Source organism: Cyprinodon tularosa, unplaced genomic scaffold (assembly GCF_016077235.1).
Source record: "Cyprinodon tularosa strain WSP-4 unplaced genomic scaffold, ASM1607723v1 ctg52, whole genome shotgun sequence".
In the NCBI taxonomy this organism is placed as follows: domain Eukaryota; kingdom Metazoa; phylum Chordata; class Actinopteri; order Cyprinodontiformes; family Cyprinodontidae; genus Cyprinodon; species Cyprinodon tularosa.
The window spans coordinates 813,925-834,741 of record NW_024039252.1 but is presented as its reverse complement, the minus strand read 5'-3'; the positions used below and the strand labels follow the sequence as shown (position 1 = coordinate 834,741).

General features: G+C 36.7%; 2 protein-coding genes across 4 annotated transcripts; one reads left to right on the top strand and one right to left on the bottom strand.

The window, feature by feature from the left end:
- Window positions 1–290: 290 nt before the first annotated feature.
- Window positions 291–4,190, bottom strand: psma8 (proteasome 20S subunit alpha 8). Its single transcript, XM_038303889.1, has 7 exons — window positions 4,000–4,190; window positions 2,313–2,439; window positions 2,037–2,161; window positions 1,750–1,872; window positions 1,515–1,634; window positions 900–962; window positions 291–808 (listed from the first exon to the last, which is right to left on the bottom strand). The coding sequence occupies exons 1-7, from the start codon at window positions 4,099–4,101 to the stop codon at window positions 713–715; spliced, it is 756 nt and encodes a 251-aa protein (XP_038159817.1). The 5' UTR covers window positions 4,102–4,190; the 3' UTR covers window positions 291–712.
- Window positions 4,191–5,187: 997 nt separating this feature from the next.
- Window positions 5,188–19,996, top strand: ss18 (SS18 subunit of BAF chromatin remodeling complex). Of its 3 annotated transcripts, XM_038303793.1 has the most exons (11): window positions 5,188–5,368; window positions 5,812–5,888; window positions 5,968–6,052; window positions 7,806–7,962; window positions 8,595–8,825; window positions 10,902–11,072; window positions 11,397–11,474; window positions 14,024–14,146; window positions 16,814–16,944; window positions 17,352–17,414; window positions 18,550–19,996. In XM_038303793.1, the coding sequence occupies exons 1-10, from the start codon at window positions 5,303–5,305 to the stop codon at window positions 17,367–17,369; spliced, it is 1,137 nt and encodes a 378-aa protein (XP_038159721.1). In that variant the 5' UTR covers window positions 5,188–5,302; the 3' UTR covers window positions 17,370–17,414; window positions 18,550–19,996. The 3 variants fall into 3 exon arrangements, with proteins under 3 accessions (XP_038159721.1, XP_038159720.1, XP_038159722.1); XM_038303792.1 differs by lacking the exon at window positions 17,352–17,414; XM_038303794.1 differs by lacking the exons at window positions 11,397–11,474; window positions 17,352–17,414.
- The last annotated feature ends 821 nt before the right edge of the window (window positions 19,997–20,817 follow it).

Sequence of the window (20,817 nt, the reverse complement as noted above, 5' to 3'; positions counted from 1 at the left end):
CTGCCACTAATTTGTTTTAAACGACTGAGGGAAAGGTGAGCTCTTTATGAAGCAGACACTATTTTCAGCTCAGTGACAGAATGCTGATAGATGGAAAACACTTTATCCCCAGACTACACTCCTGCTAGTCGTCTCTATCATGGTACATGCCTTGCAGTGGAGTAATCAATATAATGGGTAAGAAAATTTTCTTTCAAGTGAACGTTTGAAAATAAAGCTTGTGTTATGATGAATGATAATAATGTTGCTCTAACACAAACCTAAGCAGTAAATGTGACAAATGCAAAAAACATTAAGAAATCCACTTTTATTTATATTATGGTTTTATGCCATGTAGAATTGGACATTTGAACAACTTGCATGTTGAGAGAAAATTCTCCAAGGCAGGCAAAGATCTAAATCCTAACTTGAGAACTGCACATCTGAACATACAAATTAGAAGTAAGCAGTGGACAAACCTAGCAACTTTGAATTAATAGGTGCATCCAAACTTTTCATTTTGACAGCCTTAAAATACAGGATTTTGTCCGCTTTTCTACTATAGAATCAACCATCAATGTTGGAAAATCTTCTAGCAGTATCAGAGAATTTCAAGTTATGATTAAGCTCAGTATAAGAAAAAAAATGAGGAAATGATTTGAAACTAACATCCTGAAACCAAAAGATACAACTTTAATCCAAGTGCAATAAAGCAAAGATTAGGTCAACAGCTTTAAGTGGACTTTTTCTGCTTTTTCTTCTCCGCTTCCTCTTCTTTTTCTTTCTCTATCTCGGCCACCAGGGTCTCTATTTCCTTGGATTCCAAAATCTATAAATACATGGGAAAACAATGGTTAGCTTTTGCAGGAGCTTAAATAAATAACATCCGATATACATTACCGGGTAAACTTCTTGCTTACCTTGAGCGGCTGGTTTCGTCTTATTACAGCAAGTTCAATATTCTTTCCTCCCGACTGCACAACCTGTGATCAATTAAGGGATAGTTGGCAATCAAAAATTATTTACTAAAAAAAAAAAAGGATAATGATAAAATTGTTTGGAAAAGTCCCGCAATATCTAAATAGTTACAATTTTACATCAAGTCACAAATGTTTTTAGTCGTGTAAATAACAGATGTAAACATATTTCGATAGATCCTACAAAGTTTCTGTTTATAAACCCCTTCTTTTTCCAGACAACTTTCCCAATTTTCAAGCAGGTTTTCTAACATGTTGGACTTTTGAGCATAAATCACTTGTATATCCCAGAAATAACATCCTACTGATGCTGAAATCTGATGTGCCCTTTTATTATACACTTTATGTTTCAGGCAAACCAACTTCAATTAGATATTATTTATAATACATAGATACTTCTGATATATTAAATTAGATTTGTCATCTATGGTAAACAAATATAGTTAGAATATATTTATATTCCGTGAAAAATACATTTTGTTTGTAGATATAAATTTAACGTAATTATAAGAAAGCATTTTAAGTAAAACAAGCAGATACAAGACATTATGACCTTACCTCAAGCAAAGCTTTGATGGCCAACTTGATGGCCTCATTGTCCCCAGCGATGGCTTCATCCGTATAATTCTTCTCCAAGAACTCCCTCACTGTTTTCGCACTGCGGCCGATTGCATTTGCCTGGATGTTTTACACAAAGTTCCACAGCCAAATCAATGGTAATCATTTTCAAGCATGCCTTGTGCTTGTGACACATGCAAAGAGAAGAGAGTAATGAACTTTAAAATCCACCAACCTTCCAGGCATGGTATGTCCCTGATGGGTCTGTCTGATACAGTCTAGGGGTTCCATCATAGTCAAAGCCAACAATTAATGCAGAGATTCCAAATGGCCGACGTCCATTGCTTTGAGTGTATCGCTAAAAATAGAAAATTGGAGGAAAACATTAAAGATAGTGAAATACTCAAGAGGGATACAAGTTCAAACTGAGGCCTTTGTGGCATTCTCATTGCTCCAGTCTAATTTTTCAATGCTCAAAAAAATAATAGAAAACTATATTTTAATGGCAAGAATGTGAAATACCTGCTTCAGTGTTGCAATGTATCTTGTGATATATTCCACTGTGACAGGATCTTCAACTGTTAGCCTGTGGCTCTGGCACTCAACCCGAGCTCTATTTATCACAATGCGGGCATCTGCTGTCAGACCTTAAAAGAAACGAAGCAGAATTTAAACAAAAGATAGAAATTGTATGAGGTATACAAGTCTATATTGCAATGCGTTTCGTGCCATTATCTATTTCAGAAAGAAAATTACTGCATTATGTAAATGTCAAAAAGAAACAGATTTCTGAGGTACCTGCAAAAGCCATGCAGACATGCTCGTCCAGTGCACAGATCTTGCGAACAGTCCTTTCTTCCTGCAACTTCGCAACCGATTTCTTCTCCACACCAAGAACAACAATGTCTTTCCCTCGGATTCCAACCTGAACAAAAGAAACAGGACAAATGTAGGTTTCATTTCCTAATTATGCAGCATCAAATATCTTATATGTAGGTGTGCGCAAGTGATGATGCAATCACACATGAGAAGCAAAACTATGAAGTCTATTTTCAACTGCAAGTCGGCTTGTTTCAGGGATGAAGTGAAAACTTAACATGATTTCAATGTTTATAAAATCGAGACTAAGTGCCATTAATTTACCAAGAAAATTGTATTTTGTGGCTACTCAACAGCACGTTTTGCCTAGTTTGTTAAGTCGTAACTTTGTGCATTATTACTGGCATTGAGCAAGCTGGCATAACATTACACAGAGATGCAGACACTAGACCCAAACACCTCCTGTTTGTAGAGATTTAGTTTTTTAAAAGAACTGCAATAGATAGAGAAAACTTTTCTGAGTTTTCTCAGTTTTCTGAGTGGAAGTTTAACCCCTTCAGGTCTGAAGTATAAGATTATCTTTGTTCATAACTAATGCATTAGCTTTACTCACACTTGAAAAAGATGTAGATTTAACTAAAAGCATACATGCTGTGTGTTGATATAATGTTACATTTATAGACCAAAAGTAATTTGATACCTTGGATTTAGGCAATACCCTCAAGGCTTTTTTCTGCATTTGACATCTTATACATCTAGGTTAGAATATTTGTGGTTCAAATCACCGACAGATTGATTGCTGTATTTCCAGATTACATCCAATCAACAACTGTCTGGCATGTTATTCTTTTATTTTTATTTTGTTTTTTGACTTTGTCACTTGGTGACAGGGCAGACAAAAGTGGACACTTCTATAATACCCTTCCTAGCACATTATTTACTTTGCAGAATCTTCAAAATTAAGTTTATATTGGGTGTTTTACAAAGAAGACAAAGTTGGGATAAAAGGTCTGAAGATTACTTAAGCCATTTAGAAATTGTATTACTTATTTTGCATCTCAATGTCCAATTTCTTTTCATACGTTATGTCTTTAATGAAAGCAATGTGGAATTGAAGCAGATTTTTTTCTAAATAAAATCGGATTCAGATTTATCAGATTCCTTGCAATGCTCTACACAAACGCTTTCTCATCTGTGACTGCTACTACGGTAAATAATTTTCAGGATGCCATCGCGTTTAAGTTAGATTTTGTATAGAAGGCGAAAAAGGCAGCATTTATATAATGCTGTAGATGAGACAGCGATTACTCCATATAACCCAGAAACTATATTTTGGCCTAAATGTAATCATCTTTAATAGTCCAACATCACGATTACTTTCTTCCAGTGTCCCGTTTTTTTTAAATCAAATACAAACCGAAACTACCGTGAGAGTGACACAGCGACAAAATGCTAACGATGCTAGCATAAACATCGCCCCAACTGAACTATCAGGACAGGTCAACAGTCCAAATATAATATTTGGTCACAACAATGTCCCATATCTAAAAGAAAAAAATATATATTAAACTGGTTAACGAATAAAGACTATTTTGTGGCGGCTAGCTTCTGTGCTAACAGATGCTGACCACGTTAGCTTTTGCATCAATTCAATGCACCGACTTACCGCAGTGGAACCTTTCTTTACAGCTTCCTGGGCATACTCTACTTGAAAGAGATGACCGTCGGGAGAAAATACAGTAATGGCTCTATCATATCTTGCTGCCATTTTGCTGCAAGACAAACTAGTGGAGACGAAAGAAGTAAAAGCTCAACTTGATTCAGCTAGTTAGCATCAAGCGTCAAAATGCGCATGCGCGTCACACACTCACGGCGGATACTTTTTTTTTCCTTCCAAATCTTTATTTATATTTATATAAGAAAAAACAACGTATCAAAGCACACTTTAAACCTAAAAAGGGAAATGTAATGCGTTTAACTAAGCAGGCAAAGAAAATAGAGAACAGTCACGAAAAACAATTTGAAGATAAAACGAAGGACCGAGTAGAGACAATATTAAGGATTTTCTCTACAGTAAACTAGACATGCTGGAAATTAATAAGGTCTTCACAAATCTGCACTCGTGAAAAGAAAAGGATTAAATACATTTTTTAAAGATAGTTTGATTCTCGCCATCTTATCATAAACGAAATTAAAGGTGTAGTAGAAATATATTTGGTGTATTTTCTGCTACTAAAATACAGAAGAGGATTAGGGCCACTGAAAAATGTAAAAAAAAAAAAAAACGTAAACTGATTTTTTTATTTTATATATATATATATATATATATATATATATATATATATATATATATATATATATATATATATATATATATATATATATATATATATATATATATATATATATATATATATATATATATGTGTGTGTGTGTAAAAACATGTTAACTTTTTTTTTCCCAGTGGACCTAATCCCCTTCCGTACTAAAATGTGTACCGATTATCTAGTCTTATTTTTTCTTGCTTAATAGTGGTAGCAGTAGTACTAGTAATGTTGTTGATGATGTCTTTATTATTAATGTTAAAGTTTGACAATGTTTTTATGTTTGTTGTTTTTTTGTTTGTTTTTTTTTTTTTGCTCTTGTAGCTGAAGACTGTTCCATTTAACGATGAAGGGGGGGCTTAAATAGATTGAACGAAGAAAAAATTACTCGTGAAATGAAATCATACATTATAATTATTTGCATTTATCTATTGTAATGCTTTGGGTTCATTACCGCATTATAAAAGAATAAAAATGAGAAACAAAAATGTGTTTGAATTTCTCGTCCCCCCCAACACGGACCACTGCATTACGAAATTGCAGCGTACCGAGCGCTGTACGATCCTAGTTTTACTGATTTGTCCAGTGTTTGCCACTTGTGACTTTTTATGCTGTAGCTCGCATTCATTCGGCGTTTTATCACCATGTCGGTGGCTTTTGCACCTCATAGACAACGAAAGGGCGATATAACGCCCGCCGGAATACAAAAGGTAATTCATCTTTTTTTTTTTTTTTTTCCCGCGGAGCATTATGGAGGCTAGGGTTTGCTGCTAGCTGTTGGCAGTGAAGCAGTGCCCATCTAAAGCCAACTGTGTAATACTGTAACACGATCAAAGCGCGGTCAATATGAAACTCCCTTGAAGCAGGACGCCCCGTGTACACAGGGAATTCGAAGTTAAATGTTAAATTTAACCTTAAATGAAAGAAGGCCTTGGTTTTGTTAGCAAGGCATAGCTAGCATGAAAGACACGTCTTTGTTAGCGAGAAACGCACGCTTACATTTAAAAAAAACTCCCCCATTGACTTCAAATTATAACATAAAAAACATAATGGAAAGCACACATTTAACGGGGACAGTTTATACCTTCTTCACATATATGTATTGTTTTACGTATAGTAACAGGAATAATATTATCTAAATGTACTTTTCCAGTTGCTTGATGAAAACAACCAGCTGATCCAATGCATAATGGACTTCCAGAGTAAAGGCAAAACAGCAGAATGTTCACAGTAAGTTTCTACTGTTTTTTTCTGTTTTGCACACTTCAGTGATTTATACTAGAAGCATTGATTATTCTCCATCTTACAGTTATCAGCAGATGTTGCACAGAAATCTAGTGTATCTGGCCACGATAGCAGACTCCAATCAGAACGTACAGTCTCTCCTCCCTGCTGTGAGTATTGTTTGAATGTTTTCACTGCTTAGTTTTGTTCAACTATGACTTATATGCCTCAAAGTTGTTAAATTAAGTTCCTCTATTTGAACTATAGGTTTTGTCATTGAAATACAATTTTGATTATTTGTTGGTTTATAGATTTTAGGTGCAGATGCTTTGCAATAACCTGCATTTTGCTTTAATGGTTGCTATTTATATATGCTAATCTTGTTTATTTACATCTGTTATAAATCACTAGAGTGTATTAAGTATATAATATGCAGGTATGCGGAGGCACATTTAATTTAGCATTTTTTTGGGGGGGGTCATTCTTTCTTAACCCTTTATAGGACAAGTTACAGTTTTTGGTCACTAGCATATCCCTTAAAAATGGAGTCCCCCTCGTCCCTTAGTGAGGTCTACAAGCACAAGATCTATATCCAGCCATTCAGCAAAGATACTGCTACATGGCTGTACATCTCATTTTGGCATTTGACCAAATAAATGAGTCCTTCTATGATATATTACCTACTGTAAATTAAGTAGAAGAAAAAGTTAAGTGAAAAAAAAGGGTTTAATTGAAAGGTTAAAAAGTTAATAAGCCTCGTTAACAATTATATTAAGCTTTATAAACAAAAAAAATGTGCCAGTATCAGCATTAATACTTCCAAGGTTATGACGTACCACAAAAAAAAGTGTTTCTTTCAATCTCAGAGTTTTTTTTAAAGGAATTTCTTATAGAAGCACTTTTGTTATTTTTCTTAATACATACTAGCAAGTTGTCATTTCTTGTTATTACATTGACATTTATTTTTGCCATCAAAATATCCATATTTTTTTAGGGATTCACAATTTTGGGATTTTGGCCGATATCCGATATGCCGATATTTTAAAACTCATTTAGCCGATAACCGATATCGGTACCGATGTTAAAGCTGGACAAAAATAAGTAGTCATTGAAAATAGCAGTTTTATTATCCATTTCTGACACTTTGAAAAATAATATACTCAAATATATTTTATATGCTGATATCAAATTGATTTTTAAAAACGATCTATTTTACTTTCAAAATCTCGTGGAATTTCATCGTTCTGTTACAATCTCTCGTGATATTTTGCAAATTCTTGTGAGATTTTGTTAGTAAAATAGATCGATACCACGTCAATATATCAACATATAAAAATGTGGCAAAATTTCGTGAATTTTGGGGGGATTTTGTAGCATAACGATGACATATAGCAATATTTCATTAGTAAAAGAGATTGATATGGTGTTTTTAAATGGCAATATATCAGCATATGAAGATATTGTGATATTTTAATGTATCAATATTTTTTCCCTCGTCTTTAGACGTTTCTAAGTCTGTAAAAAAGAAGTTTTTGAGGAAGAAGAAGTAGTATTTATTTATTTTTTTAGACTTTAGAAACTCAGAAGCTCATCAAATATCGGGGGGGTGGCCGATGTCCGATATTCAGTTTTAAGGCCGATACAGGCCGATACCGATAGGGGGCCGATTATATCGTGCATCCCTATATTTTTTTATTGTTACAAAGGTAATAAGCTCTTGTCCTGGATTCCAATAATACTATTGGCTTGAAATTTTGATTTTCAAATGATTTCACTGGCTACCTTAATAAAGGATTAATAGCATCCTTCATTTATGGATAACAGCAATGAATTCAAAGGTTTTTTTTTTTTCTCTTGAAGGTTAAGTTGTGGTCACTGTTCAGACAGTTAATGTGTGTGTGTGTTTGGGGTATTCACCTACAGCCACCCACTCAAAATATGCCGATGGGCCCCGGTGGCATGAACCAAAGCGGACCCTCTCCTCAGCCCCCTCACGGTCACAACATGCCCTCTGAGGGTATGGTAAGCGGCGGCCCTCCAGCCCCCCATATGCAGAATCAGATGAATGGCCAGATGCCGGGTAAGTCCTGTGTCGGCACCCCCTCTTTCTCATCTCTCAGTTTCTGTTTTCCCTTAAGTTGCTTGGCAACATTGAAGCATTTTCAGGATTGCTATTTTCCAGATGAATGATGTCATCTATGCAGCCTTCTGTAGCGGTCTATGATGCTATTTCCGTCATTTCTGTCCTTTTTCTTTTGAAACCAAACCCTTTATAGACACTTTTCATATGAAAAGTTTTTAAACAAAAAAACAGTTGGTCATCATTGTATGCTCAGTCGTCTTCCCCATGATTTGTGACTATAAAAAAATATTTTCAATGTAATTCATGTAGATGTTTTTAGAATAAATGGGTATATAGCATTGCAGCAGAGTAATTAACCATTTTAAAGCCTTAATTTCCTCAGTAAAGTTAGGATGATGGACACCAAATCCAATTGCAAGCTCAGCTACCTTGTTTAGCCTAAACTGTAACCAGATGTGCATTAGATTGCTAAAATTAAAGGTATTTTATTATAGCAAATTAACCAAATTTAAATTCTAAATGGAAAATGAACACATTCAATAGGCCATAAAAGGATGGCACAGTTGAGAATACCAATGTACTGTGATTATTTTTTAATTTGTTTGTGTGTCTTCTATTCTGTTTTCTAGGGCCTAATCATATGCCCATGCAAGGTCCTGGTCCAGGTCCCAACCAGCCTCCAAACATGCCCAGTGGCTCTATGAATATGCCCCCCAGCAGCCATGGCTCTATGGGCGTTTACAATCACGCAGTCCCCTCTTCGCAGGGCATGCCAGCACAGAGCCAGATGAACATGACCCAGGGTCAAGCTATGGGAAGCTACGGGCCTCGACCGAATATGAACATGCAACCTAGTCAAGGTGAAAGGAGGGTTTTGTATGTTTGGGTGTACTGATTTAAAACTGTTTATCACCATGATAAATGTGTTCTATTAGAAACAGTGACATTTTATCATGTTACAGCCTGTGAATGGAAAACAAATAATATTGCACCTGAGTGAATTCAGTTAACAGGCAGACTGGTGTAGATAATAATTGGCTACTTTCAAACTGCAGGCCTTGATGCTCAATTCCCATTTTTTTGTGAAATCCATTTTTTTTTTTGTCGCATATATTTGTCCAAATATATGCGACTTGTATGTGATCTCCTGTGTGAACTGCAGTCATACAACACAAGTGTCCCACATGCGCAGTAGAGGACGCGATGACGTCACAGGCCAGCGTGCTCTGTGTTTATGGAAATAAACATGGATGGTAGTGCTGGCGCGCATCTAGCGACCATACCATAAAAACACAATCTTTCAAGATTGTTTAACATAAATACTGCTCTCTGCATCATCGTCCACCATGGTTGTTGTTTTTCTTGCCACTTCTTCATAGCAAGACACAGAATAGTGACCTTTGTCGGGTATTAATGGCGTTCAGGTCAGATGAATGCTACCTGGCCGTTCAGACGCAGGTCGCATTTGAAAAGATCAGATTCGTACCAGATTCAGGACCACAGAGCCAAGTGGCCTAGGTCGCTTTGGAAAAAATTGTATTGTGTTGTTCAGACAGCCATGAAAAGATCAGATACAGGTCGCATATGGACCAAAAAATTTGATTTGGGTCACCTCAGGCTGCAGTGTGATCGTAGCCATTTTGGCACTTAATTAGGACATTCTTGCAAGACAGAAAACAGGCAGGGAATGATCAAATCCATGTCCTTGTCACCCTGCTCTTTTTTTTTTATACCTATCTGACAAAAGATTTCATAAACAACACACTGAGAAAAGTAAATCACAAATTATTTTATCAGAAAAGACAAGCCCTGATAGGAGGCTGATCTGAAAAATGGAGCACAATGACCTGCCTGAGGGTGCATATAGTTTGCACTGACCATTTTTATGGACAGATAGCCATAGCCTGGGTGCCATTCCAAACTTAGTCCCGCCCACAACGTTTGAGGTCGGGAAGTTCGGTCTGGCATTGCTCATCAGTAGCGCGAGTATGCTAGCACAATATCTGGCGGGCCAATCAAATTGTCAGGGCGGGCTTTATACGATGATGGACAGATGATCAACAGTAACGTAATCAACCACGTCGCCAAAGCGCACTTGGGTGACCACAACAATGGCTGCCGCTGGAGAGTTTGGGTGAGTAGATTCTGCTATTAGGTCTGTTCTAGAAGATATCGACAGCAAATTAATTTTAAAAGAGGAACAGAGAAACGCGATCAAGGCTCATCTTCTTATTCTAGGCGTGAAACTTCACGCTTTGATTTTTGTTGACAACAACTATGCGTCGCTTAACATACGTCACGCACTCCGTTGCTCTTATTGGTTGTGTGTATCCAATTGAGTGCAGAGGCATTTTTATTCCTGGTTCGTTCAAAACACGCCCCTTAATCACAGCTCTATGGAGCAGTATCAGACTCATATTCTGACTAGAATTGAGTAGGACTACGTCAGGCTAAGATAGCCAGAGAGCCGAGTTTCTTTTCAGATACTCACCTGACAGTTGAAGATATTAAACATGTCAGCCCATGTAAATTTCAACTAACAATCCCCAAAAGTCATTTATTGTGGTTTTTTTGTGATAAGCTAAAACTATTGGTGAGAAAACTACAAATTCATTGAAATTGATGTGTAGGGTTTGAAAATAATTAGCCAATAAAAAGTGTGGGTAAATGTAGCAGGCATTCGGGTTGAATTCCTTTTATGTTTTTGTATCCAAAGTATTCATTTTGGGTGGCAATGTAGAAATGCAGAATACAATTTTCAGATATTTTATTAATAAAAAAAGTGTGAAAGCTTTATATATTCTGTGCTCTGTTCTTAAGAAACTTATACCAGTTCGCGTTGCTCTGTCACATGAAAAAAAATGCAATGGTTGAAGAGGAGCGAAGCACTTCTAAGAAATGCTTCACTTGCTTCATTGGTTGCCTCTTTACTACAGGTCCCATGATGCATCAGCAGCCTCCATCACAGCAGTACAACATGCCTCCCGGTGGTGGTGGACAACACTACCAAGGACAACAGAACCCAATGGGTATGATGGGCCAGGTCAGTCAAGGGAACCACGTCATGGGACAGAGGCCGATGCCCCCCTACAGGCCACCGCAGCAAGGTATACCTCCGAGTCTGTCTTGGGTGTGCAAGTTGTGAGAGTTGGTCTTTCCTCTTCATAACCCCTTCCTCTTGCCCTTCTTGCTTGTTCCACTCCTTTTCACTCATTTTCCTTTACCCGTTCACTCATTTTCCTTTACCCCATCCACCGTAGTTCAGATATCTTGATGAGAAATGGGTGTAAAGCTTTTAGCCTTTGACAAAAATGGCGGAGGAATCCAGCAAAGCAAGAACAAGCAGCAAAAGAACCCATCCTCTTTACTCTTCCCCTTACACAAGGCACTCAACAACACCTTGAATCTACCTGTGTGTATGTTGTATGTAGGACCTCCCCAGCAGTACCCAGGGCAGGAAGACTACTATGGGGACCAGTACAGTCACGCAGGACAGGGAGCCTCAGAAGGTAGGAGAAGCCTCCAGTCACTTGGAGAAGATGTTGACTGAACTGACAAAGAACAAGCCAGAATTTCCAATTTCTTCATTATACTCTGGAGAAGTCTGTTTGAATATGGTGCTCTAAATATGAAACGATAAGAAAACGCCTGTTTCAGAGGTTCACACTCTTCTAAAAGGGGCTGTTTTTCACCACTAAGTTAGGATTTCGGAGGAAGTAATTTCAAATGATATATTTTTTTGCATTTAGGCACTCTGCGTTCTACTTTCAAAGCTGTAGACAGTTTGCTCATTGGTCTGTGTCAGCTAAGGTTTAGCAAACAGATTATAGAACGGGGTAGATAGAAGAACAGCACAAGAAGGTTACTAACCACCAGATTTTGATATTAAACTGATGATGTTCTTCAGCTCAGTAGCTGAAGGTGCATCATTGATAAGCTTTCAATAATTCTCCTGATCTAAAAAATACAAATCTCTCTCTTTTTACTATCAACATTTTCTTTTCATGGATTTGTTTTCCTCTGCTGACCCAACTTTTTTCCCTTTGACCTTTTAAACTCGCCTTTCTATCTTTTAAAATAGCTATTGTAATAAATACACTACTTCCTAAATGTCATTGCTCAAGGTCTGACCTCATGATGCTATGATGTGCTTCTCTAGACCTTAAATTGTTAAAATCACATCAGTTTTCTGTGTTTCGTTGGTTAAAATGTCCCAATTATTTGTATTACTAAAGACCAGATCTTTTTTTAATGGGATTGTGTTTTCCTTTTAAGCTGTGTTACTTGTGTCAAAGTTGAGTTTTCTCCAACAAGTTTTTCACAGCAGTTTGCAGGGATTTATCCCATTCTTTCTGATAGAACCCCTGGAACTGAATCAGGGACTGGAGTAGGCCTGGGCGATAAACTGAATTTCTACCGTTCCGATAACCGGCAACAATGTCGATAAAAGAAATAAACTTAATTTAGCTGTTTTGCCTATCTGCGCTGGGGGCTGGTATTTCCTTCCCCAGCGTCTAACATAGCTGTAAACGAAATTATATCATTTAATCCTGTGGAGTCGAGCGAAAGCAGAAATTAAGCTGAGCGCGCAGAGAGAAGGTCGAGAGCTTGTTGTCAGAGTTGAGTGCGCCGTTTTGAGTGAGGGTGTGCGAGTTTAAACGATGCACATTGTTCAAAAGAGCACAAAATGGAAAGTTTGTCTGAAGACTGTCTGTGGAGGGTTACACAGGGTTATAAATCCAGCCGCACAACCATGCTGTTGAGTTCAAAGATTTGCTAAAGGTTTCGTTACCTTTGCGCAAAAACGTTTTAAAGAGAGGAAACCATTTTCTCCTGTACATTGAGACATTGTAGAATGTTTAAACCCGAATGGGTAAAAGACTTGAATATTTGATATAAAGTAATATATAATGTGATTTATTCAATAAGTAAATTATAACTAGATCAGTTGCATTTCCTGCACATGCTTTTGTTTCCGATAAAAGAGCCGGAGCATTTATTGTGCATTTATCGTTACTGAGGTAAAACTGCCCAATTTATTTGAAGCCATATCGCCCAGCCCTAGTTTGGAGGCTGCCTCACTCAACCACACCTTTTGCAGCTCTTCCCATAAAATAAATCTTATGTACATGATATACAGGTCTTTGTGGTAGGAGATCCAAAACGTGGAGTGACAAGATTTTGCTTTTTCTTTAGCTACTTGATAACCAACATGGTGCATTTGGAAGTCCTCCCTGGGCCTAAGCTTTAACTTTCTCCCTGATGTCTTGGGATGTTGCTCCAGTTATTCTACACAAACCTCTCATCATTATGTTTATTTTATGTAGTAGACCAGTCCCTTTAGGCATTTCTAAAACAGATTTTTGAGTAATGGCTTCCTCCTCTAAGTGGTGTTTCAGCCAATGTCAGCGCTGGACTACAAATTCTGTATCCAAGCATTTTCATCTTTAGGACCTTAAACAATACTTAAAATTAAAGTCCTTAAACTGTATAGTGCCAGGATGTTCCTGTGCCGCTTATACCTGCATATAATCACAGGACAATATAAACATGGCTCTTTGGATGTGGAAATTGTACCCAAGGATGAACCAAGCTTTTGGAGCTTTAGAATTCTCTTACTCTTGATTAGGCTGATTTATTTTTATAGGATATCAAAAAGAAGGCAATATTTATGTTATTGCATAACCTAATAAGACCCTTGTGGAGCAATGAAAAAAGTATCTGTTTGGCTTCTCAAATTAAAGCACAGTTATCTAAGCCCATGAAAATGTGATTTCTAGGAGATAAAAAAAACAACTTTTGCAAGATTTTGGTTTTATTGGGATATGTAAATATCCTGTTTCCCAGTATTTCATGCTGTTGCAGCAGGATAGCCATGCAATCATCTAAGATAAAAAAAAAACAATCTTGTAAATAAGTTGATAGTTATTTAAACAATACAGCTGTCGAATGCAATTTGCAACTTTTTACATGGTTGAATATCTTGTTTTCATTTCCTATTAGTATACATTATGTTTTTTTACATGTTGTTAACAATTCCTGCTCACATTCCTTGAAGGTAATGCACAATATGGCCAACAACAGGAAGCATACCAGCAGGGCCCTCCACAGCAGCAGGGCTATCCTCCACAGCAGCAGTACCCAGGTCAACAAGGCTACCCGCCTCAGCAACAGGGTTATGGTGAGTTGCAGATCTTTACCCACAGTGGACTTATTTGTCCTCTAGGAGGCACTGTTGGTTCTCTTTGATAACTTCTCTCCCCACCTATTCTGAGCCTTATTTGGTGTTTCTAAGTGACCAATCCAGGTAGGTTTAAAATGGGTTCAGGCCTTATGAAAGGAAGGGGCTTAAATCTGTATCTTATTTATCACTAGCTTCTGTGTCACTTCACTCTAAACCAAACTATTCTTGGATAATAAGACATCTTCTCTTAAGTAACAAACATAACGAATTTAATTACTGGTGGTCTGCTTAGTTTGTTTTTTCTTTTCTTTCTTTATATATTGTATTTGATTCCTTGCAAATTCGGATAAATATGCATTAATTATTCACTTAAATTTGGTTTGAGCTACATTATACTTAAAAAAAGAACACTTTTATGTGGATTCCCCTACCAACATCAGTCTGCGGTTTTATCAGCATTTGCTGGGAATTTTGAAAATTGTTTCAGGAATCTGTAAAATGTTCCTAGAAACACATCAGACAGATCAGTAATAATACTACAGAGAAGTTTAAAGAAGGGTAAGGTTTAGAGATATCCCAAGGTTTGAATATATTGAATCCATCCTATGACTGTCTGTCTATACTGACAGGCTAAGTAAGGAGAGTTTTGTTTTTACAGCATTGTGTGTTACTGTAGAATCTATATCTTTGAGTTTCTAGAAACTTTATTTGTTGTTGTTATCATCTTTTAATCAGAATTTTTTCGCTGTAAGAGCTTGACCCATGACTCCCTCCTTAATGAGCCAGTGTTATGATAATGATTGCGCTTTACCAAATTTTAGAAACTTTGCTGTTAAAGTTAATTTCTTGAATCTCTCCAAGCAAGTTTCCTCGGCACATTTTTATTATTTTATTTCTTTACTGGAACCTTCTACCATTTGGCCTGTATCTTAGCCAAAGCTCATTTTAGTAATGAGCTAGCGCAGAAGCAGAGGCTGTGAGGTGAGATTCATCTGGCACATACACATTCCTGCTCTCGAAGGCCCCCACAAGGTTATACACAACAGCATAAGGCATTACGAGCTCCTAACGATGCTGCGTGGGCCTCATTTGACTTCAACCCTCAGTCCTCACAGCAGTTCCAGAGCTTGTTGCAGTGTGCAGAGGTTGATGAGATGTTTTTTTTTCCTTTTAAATGAAGCTTGTGCTTCTTTAATGAAGACCAGCAAAATCTCATTGATGTCTTCTTGAATTAGTGGACCACTGCCTGACTTACTTGTTCATTAAAGGGTCTGGGATTAAGGAGGCAGCCTAAATAAATAGGTTTGAAATGGAGATGGGCATACATTTGTAGGGCTACTCATTTTCAGGAAATATGTAAATGATACTGCAATTTTTCAGCAGTTGTTAAAATATTGATTATTTCTCCTAATTTTCAGGCTATACATCTTTTTTTTCCATTTCATTTTTTCTTAATCACTCTCTATGAGGTTTAGCATCTCTGCCCTGAAGAAAAACACCTTGTGTCAGCTTTAAGGAAAGCTGGACTCTTTCAGATGAGCTAATTAAGTTATATATGTCCTTGTAAGCCAAAGTCTTTCACTATATACACCTATATCGCCATTGCGTTGCTGACTTGATAATATACGGTTAGGGAAAATTATGGTTTTACTGATACAGATGCCTGTTACTGGGAATCAGTGTTGAAACCTATCAGTACCTTTTATAAGTGCCATGCTAAAGTCTTTTTTAGGACTATTATTTACCTGTGGCTGCCTCGCCCATGTTGCTGGCTGCAGACGATGAGTCCATAACGGATGCAGGTGTGGTATTGCAGGAGTTTGTTGAAAAGCTGTTGAAGAGTGTGCACTGTTCAGCCTTGAGAAAAATCTTGTGCACAATCAGATGCTTCCTCAGATTAAACGTGTTCCCGCCACTGGCTTTGCTCTTCGCATCAGAAATATTGCAGCAAGCATATTATGCATCATATTTTGAAAAGTGGAGCCATACTCTCCAGAGCTATGTTTTAGCCATGCTTACTTTGTTCACTGTACCATACCTTCTGATGTTCCCATATTATTACGGTGCAATGCAGTGTTAATGCCTGGCATAGAAAATCTTGCTCCCTCTGTATCACAATGATGCATTTAGGTTTACTTGGATAAGTACACCATAGTACCGATGGATTTACCTATAGAAGTACAGAATATAGTGCCCATCTGTATGTGCAGCTCTAGTTGTTACCAAGAAATGGAAAAACAAGGAATATTATTTTTAAAGTTAGCTGAAAACTCACTAACAGTTTAATGGGATTTATTCTTCATTAATATTTCTTTTAATACGCTTTATATTATGTTTTTGATTATAAGTGTGGTTGCATCCAGGCAACTGTAAAAACTTGTTTAGGTAACAAAGTAAACAAACAAATAAATCAATGTGGATGGATAAATCCAAGTTACGGAAGCTATTAAAATATATATATATTATTTTTTTTTTTTTTTGCATATATTACATAAGTTAGTCATAAGTGAATTTATTGAAACGTACAAGAGCCTGTAGTTTGGCTGTGCTAACCAAATCATATCTTTTTATTTACACATTTAAAACTGACGATGCACGCAGAATTTGGGTGTTGTTGGACTTGAAGCATGTTTTTCAGTTATTGTCTCCCTGTATTCGGTTCAGGTCCTTCCCAAAGTGGACCAGGACAGTATCCCAACTACCCTCAGAATCAGGGGCAGCAGTATGGGGGTTATCGTCCCCCTCAGCCCGGACCTCCACAGGGCCAGCAGCAGCGCCCATACGGTTATGACCAGGTGAGTATAGCCAAAGGCCTAGATAGTCCCAGAGATTTGTTTGTACATTAGCAGTAGTGTTGTTCTTATTAATGTTGAATCCAAATGATCAATGAAAATCCTAGAAAGCATTATTGACTAGTCTGTTTTGCATGCTGTTTTCATTTTTGGTGGTTAAATGTGTTCTTCCCAGAGGAAGTTATGTGTTAGTGCCTTTTTACTCTTTATTCTCAGTCTTGCTTATGTTTTGTGGCTTATGTGGAATCCTATTTCAGTGACATATGAGGGCTTTAAAGAGGATTCTTCCTTCCGCTTGATGCAGACTGCGTCAGTGTTTTGAAGGGGGATCGATTTGCTGCCCTGTATTACCTGTGGTCTGATGTGGGGACCACAGCTGCACTTTGATATCTTTATCTTTGAACATTTAGGGGCACATGAGGAAATAAAGAAGCGGGGATTTGAACCCCTCACTAGCTCTATAAGAAGCAAAGGTAATGGTTGCTGTGAAGACCTCAACGTTAAATCTAGACTCTTGACCACCTAGCCTTAATTTGCATTTATGTTTCTTCTGCCTATCATCTATCCCTTTCATTCTTTCTTTGTAGTTTCCCCCCCTTCCTTTATTTTTTTACACTTATTTTGTCATCCACCAGGGGTCGAACTTTGAGTAATGAGGTCCAGAAAAACAGCAAACATGGTTTGCAACCAAAGGCTGTATCATTATTTTTGATCTGCAATTATTAACTGATCAAACTCTATTTTACAGGGGTGTACTGGCACATGTGAGGGTCCAAAACAGTTAAAATATTTTTTAGTTCAATCTGTCTCAGAGGCTAGCACTGCTATAACTTACAACCAGTGGCGTTTGCAACCATTCAGACACACACATTAAATTCTTAGTGCTTATCTGAGCCTATATGATAACATTTTTCTGTAAGGTTAAGCTTTAGACCATTATTGCACCTCATATAAACATATATCTTGCTTTACTTTAGATAAAAGTAGAACTTTCTCTGCATGACCATTTACATCTAGCATTAAAATCTGTCCTGAATTAGAAATGTTTTGATTGTATTCCACTCAAGTAGAAACTAATATATTTTTGTTTTGGTTTACATTTTACCAGGGAATAATCATTGTTTGAAGTCCTATATCCTTATGTTGTGCAGTAGTAATGCCAGGATTCATTTTCTCAAACAATTGTAGTTGATCTTCTTATCATTATAAAAATTTTTCAATCTGGTTTCAAACCTTGTGTGTACTGTTACACCCCTAATATTAGGATTGGTCATATCGCACTCTAAATTCATAGTTTCTGTTCATACCAGACACATACTTCGACCCCTGTCTAGGAATGCTGTAAATTGAACTGTTGACAGAGTTTCTTATTTAAAGATAGCTTCCTATATTTCAAGAAGTAATATTTGTGCCCAAACCAGATATGTTACATTACCTTAAAGCTTTTAGATTGTGAAGTCTTGCTGCCACCTGCTGGTCAATACCTCTCAGTGCACAAAGACATTAATCATGTTTTGTAGAATATCACAGAAACTTAGGATGTTTGTTTGCACATTTCTGAAGGTTGTTTAAAAGCTCAGTAACTGTCTGTTATATTTTACTCTACAGGGCCAGTATGGAAATTACCAGCAATGAGAAATGGTCACAGTTTACCCACACAACTCCTCTCTGATCTTTGAGTTTTATCCTCTGGTCAACTGCTAAGCAGACTATATTGATGGTTTCAGCTCAGATCCTCCCGGACACAAACACATTTATGAATAAAAGATCTGTTTTCCACTCTTTTTGTCCTCTCTACTAAAATATAAACCTGTTAATGGTGCACATTGACACGGGGATGGTAAAGTCAGTGACCTTGCTCCAGTGTTTCAAAGTGGCAATGCCTTAAAGAAATTGGAACTGCCTTATCCTTTAGCATTGCAGAGTGAGGAAGGTGATGACAAAGATTTCTGACAAGAAAACTCAAATTTTCAGCGTGCATCGTTTCCCTGGCCTTCAACTCTGTAATCAAACAAAGCAATAATGCCTGCAGTAGGGACTTGTTCTGGGACTTGAAGATAAAATGATGCAGATGCAGCAGGTGAACTTCCAGCTAGGCCAATGGTACATGTCTCGATGTATGTGATACTGTAAAAAAAAAAAGCTGTTATTTTGTGCTTTTTAGATCGAGCTAACTTTGTATAAGAGGTTGAAAACTAGTACTAAGCCTGTGTTTTTTATTTTATGAAGCTTATGTGTCTTTTTTTTTTTTTTATGCTCCTTTACGGCAGTGAATCCCATACATTTTTGTTCTTTGTTGTTGGAATGTATGTCTAATAAATTAGGTCTGCTACATATGTGACATGAACTCTGTATAAATGGATATTTTATTAAAAATGCACAAAATTTCTTTAAAAAAAATATGGGCAGCATAAAACAACCCATAAAAGTGTTAAGTGTGTTTTCTTCTTTTTTTTCTTTTCAAACCGTAGCACCTGACAAAAATAAGGCCGCCTTTTTAAACAGCTGTCAGAGAGATAGCTGTCTGTAGCAGATTGCAAGTTAATCTGCTATATTTTTTTTCTTTTTCTGAAGGCATAAACTTGTTTGCAACATGGTAAATGGAAAAGCCCATCACAATTAGGTTTATAAAATCATTTCTGTTTTTATCCCTACAAGCGGTGTTAGTCTGTTAGCCGACAATGCTGGACTCATGACGTTCCCTTAGAAGAGACGTCTGAGTTGATGTCATTCAAGTGATGTTTTGTGTGAAATGAATATTGTTACTGTCAAATATGTAACATAATATGTGAAAATATGTTCTGAAGTGGATTCCTTGAACACAGCAAAGACTGGTTGTGCAGTTTTATATCACTGGCTTGATATCTGTATTATGGTGCATATTTTATTGATCCTGTATGTACAGCAGCGTGAAGACGAGGAACTGACTGTCCTCTGTATTGTTTATATGGCTGTTTTAATATTTTTCATTCTGCACCCCATTCAAGTGGAGGTCACATAATGTGTCTTGGCAATGTGAACTGTACATTCGAATAAATTAGAAGAATCTTTAATATATTTTTGTTGGCTGTTCTTTAAGAGTTTTATCTTTTTTTTTAAAGGAATATTGTAAACGTACTGCTTTGCAAAGGTTGTTATAAACAGACCTGGTTAGTAACCAAAAAGAGAGTAGCACTACTTTATAGTTTTTTTACTCAAAAGTTGAAAGAAGTCACCCAAGAAATTACTTAAGTCGAAGTAAAATATTTGGTAAAAATGCTACTTGAATACTGATTAACTATTGTATAATGACATCAGATTGAATGTTTATAAATATGCTGGCAAACAGAATTTATGTGCATTTTCTGGCATTTTAAAGACTCAATTGCCTAAAGAATACAAATAAATGAAATACTTTTATCTTTTTCTTTAACATAAAACCCATGCTTACAGTGAGAACTGTATATATGTTAGGACAGGGTAACAAACTTCCACTGTTAATATCTGTTTACTGTATGTTTGCCTGATTTTGGAAAAGTTCAAATTACTTAGAGTAGTCAGATATTTTACTCAAATAGGAGTAGCAATACTTTACAAGAATATTACGAGAATAAGACAAGTGTGGCACAGTAAACCTACTCCTAAAAATACATTTTTTTTTTAATTGTTACTCAAGTAATTGTAACTAATTTCTACCCACTTCTGGTTATAACTCATGATTTTTCTCATATTTTGTCATATTAAAAAAATATTTTATGCTGCTTGGAGTGCAAACACATCTGTTAACTGAATTGAAAAAGTATTTCACCAGCTCTAAGGCCAAAGTATCTAAAATGTTTTGCACAAATGTAGTCATCCCCTCTTACTGTGACACCATAAATAGAATTGTGTTAATCA